The sequence below is a fragment of the Antrostomus carolinensis genome, unplaced genomic scaffold (assembly GCF_000700745.2).
Source record: "Antrostomus carolinensis isolate BGI_N321 unplaced genomic scaffold, ASM70074v2 scaffold24827, whole genome shotgun sequence".
NCBI classification, from domain to species: domain Eukaryota; kingdom Metazoa; phylum Chordata; class Aves; order Caprimulgiformes; family Caprimulgidae; genus Antrostomus; species Antrostomus carolinensis.
In genome coordinates, this window is record NW_010325738.1 from 14,180 (window position 1) to 17,543 (window position 3,364).

Genomic DNA, 3,364 nt, shown 5'->3' on the forward strand with positions numbered 1-3,364 from the left:
AGCAGTAAGACATCCCCAGACAGATAACAACTGTCATCTGTATAAATGCCTGGTTAGCAAAAAGAGGTTCCTTCACATCAGCTGCATTAAAAGAGGCAGAAATAGCAATTTAACAGGAATAACTTAGAAAACAGCACCAAGATTGAATCCTACTATGGAGCTGCCTGGGCAGTCACCCTCCTCTTCCTCACACCACTCCTCTAGAGCAGAGCAAACCCCTCTGTACTTAACAGTCTCTGATCTGACCAATGCAGTTTTCTAGACAGATTTCTGTGCTAAAGTTCCAAGTCAGAAGAAGCCACCCAAGAAGTCTCTTCCATGCCAGACATGGCTAAACTTAATTCTCCTGCTAAAACTGACACATGGAGCTAGACAAAATACCCACCCACCCCAGTGTCCACAGCTGGGACTGGGAGAGAAATAACTACTCCAAGTGTTCTGTACAATTGCCCTGTAAGTGGATGTCTTTCTAATTATGGATAGGGAAATAATAGATGCCTTCATGTGAGATTAAAGGGGTCATTTTAAGCTGCCACACACACACACACTTAATACCCCAGGCTTCCTCAACTACCCCATCCAGTATCATGAGCAAATCTTACCCAACCTTACAGCCAAATTCACAACCCATCTACCTCCTTCAATAAGAAAAGAGCATCAGTACACATACTGGAACAAGGAACTTCTTGACTTCTTCCATGGCATGAGCCATCAGAGCATATGCTTCACAAGGGGGTCCAAAAACTTCAATGAAGACATGCAAATCCATATTGAGATGGGCATATTTAGGATCTCCCCCTTTACGCAGTTCTTCCTCCTGAAACAAAGGCAGATTAGGGATTTCTAAAACTAAACCAGATAGAGAGAAACTATTTTTCTTATACCTGTTTTTTAAGCTTTAACAGGAAATGTCTGTAAAAGCATTTTGGTCGTGTCTGGACACAGATCAAGGTAACATACTATGCACATCAGCAAACAGTTTTATGAGGAGCCACATGCAATCTACACCTTCCAGCCTTTTATAGCTGCCTTTTCAGGTGACTGATATTTTTGCTAATGCCCTGATGTCAGTCACTTTTTTCCCCAGAAGATTAAGCATATGCAAGCAGTGCTCTTCATCTCCTACACCACCTTTCTGCCTGAGGTGCTCTTTACCACCTAGTGAAGTCTAGTGCCTCAAACAAGCTTGCTCTTTACCTCTGCTCTTAGCTACCTGTGTTATTCAGATGGCTTTAAGAAGCTACAAATAAGCTAGAAGTAGAAAAGCTTTTTTAGCTGCTAAAGAGTAAAAAGCTGAACTAAGTGGTATATCTCTTGGCTGTCAGCTCAGTTTTGGGAGTAAGCAGGAAGAAAAAATAAATTATTTTCATTTTTTCTGCTCAAAAAAACCTTCTGGCATTTTGTGATTCACTAAAGATCACCAGGAACATACTGCTCCAACGTCTTCAGTGAACCATGAGAATTTAAGGATTTTAGAAGGAAGAGCTGGAAAAAGGATTTTTTTTTTTCCCTGGAGGGGAAACACATTCCTTTAGCAACTGACTTTTCACAGAGTAGCTGGAATTAATTCTTATTTTGTAATCTTTGTACTTCACCTTTCATATAAACTATCTCTGCATCCAAGGGGACAGGGTATCAAAAGATGACCGGTTTCTAAGTCATGCTCACCAAGAAAACATGCATCACACTTCTGTCCCAATCAAGATTGCTCCTAACATGCACAGAATAATTTAGGAAGGGCGACTTCCTCCTGATCTTGGATTTTAATGGTTTAATCTTTTATAAAATGCTTTGAGAACCAGAACTTCTCACAGCAACATGAAAGGCATTAATACATATGTATGTTTTCAAGGGTGATTCCCTTACCTTTGCTTTATCTCGCATTGAACCTTTCCCAAGCACAGATATCTTAGCACCAGTTTCTTCCTGAAGTCGTTTGATGGTGTTGCCTTGAGGTCCCAAAATCTTTCCAACAAAGTTGAACTGTAAATAAATATAAATAAATTTTAAAAATTAGCACCCAAGCTCAGTAGCCTTAACAAAAGCTTTTCTTAATGTTATGCTGCCTGACAAAAAATTTAGCCACTCTCACCTTCTCTTCACCTCACCAAAAAATATAGATCAAAAAATGTAGAGGAAAATTTAAGTTCCAGAATATTTTTTTCATGAAAAAAATGCTCCACCAGAAAATCAAATTAAATTAACTCACATAAAGCTTTTAATGCTAACATCTACCCTCCAACAGTTTTACAGTCTTAAAGAGTTAAATGGGTTTTTAACAGTAAAACACAAAGCTCTACATATGCAAGTGTCCATTCTAAAAGATCATGACTGTGCATTGCCATTTAGCTTTATCCCAAGACATTCTAGAAATGTAATATATGAGAAATAAGATCCCGCAAGCTTGCATAGGAAAAATCCTGTAGTGATAGTGGAACACTGGCATAACTCCTGATGACACTCTGATAGCTGCTATCTCTAAAAGTCAGCCACAAAATCCATAGAAAATAAGCAAACCACAGAGATTCAGGAAGCTGTTTTCTGGCCCTCACCTTGGGGTACTGTTTGACAGGTATCAGAACTCGTTCTTTCAGTTTCATATTCTTGTGGGAAAATAAATCCAGGTAGTTCTCTTCCTCATCCTTCTTTGTTGTTTCACCCTTCTGAATTTTTTCAATTTCTAAACAAGAGAAAAATAAGGCTGCTTATTTAATTCCTCAAACAAGCATCGTTTTAGTGTTGGTATTACGACAGGACACACGTCACCCTCATTCTCTGTGAATATATGAACACTTAGAATTGTACTAATGGAGATAGACAGGCCACCTCTTTAGTGCTAGCCCAGCTTGCCTCTTCCTCCCTTCACATCTAAGGACTCCAGAAGGGAAAAAAACCAACAGGATAATGAACAAAAATAAGGATAATGAACAAAAATAAGGAGAAACAGTAGAGAATGTTCTACACAACTCAACAGGTAAGAGCAGGAAACTGTAAGTACAATTTTGTGCATCACTTCTGCTGTGCTTTCCTTTCTCAGTCCCCAAACTCACACCTCCACCACGAATGCAGTACACACACGTAGAACCCTAAACCCACACAGAAACCAGCCCCACCTACACCCATTGTATAAACTTCCTATAATGCAGCAGCCATCAGCAAATCAAACCAGTTTTTATCATTCAAGCTGATGCACTATTTCAAATCAGTCATTTAAATACTGGCGTCAACACACCCTGACACACTGAATTTCAGCGAAGCTGAAAACATTCCTAATAAAGAGAAGCTCGAATGAACGACACACCAGAGCGTAGCCTGGCTTATGAAATTCTTACAAGCTTAATTTCATTAAATGAACACACCTTTA

At 39.2% G+C, this 3,364-nt stretch overlaps 1 protein-coding gene across 1 annotated transcript in view; it reads right to left on the reverse strand.

Moving 5' to 3' along the window:
• The window catches only part of KHDRBS1 (KH RNA binding domain containing, signal transduction associated 1), a gene marked incomplete at its 5' end in the record, with an annotated part of 10,094 nt that extends 7,414 nt beyond the window's left edge, over nt 1–2,680 (reverse strand). Inside the window, 3 exons of the mRNA XM_010171355.2 lie at nt 671–817; nt 1,867–1,983; nt 2,553–2,680. Coding sequence (XP_010169657.2) covers nt 671–817; nt 1,867–1,983; nt 2,553–2,680 — 392 coding nt within the window. The remainder of the gene's footprint in view (nt 1–670; nt 818–1,866; nt 1,984–2,552) is intronic.
• Between the last annotated feature and the right edge of the window lie 684 nt (nt 2,681–3,364).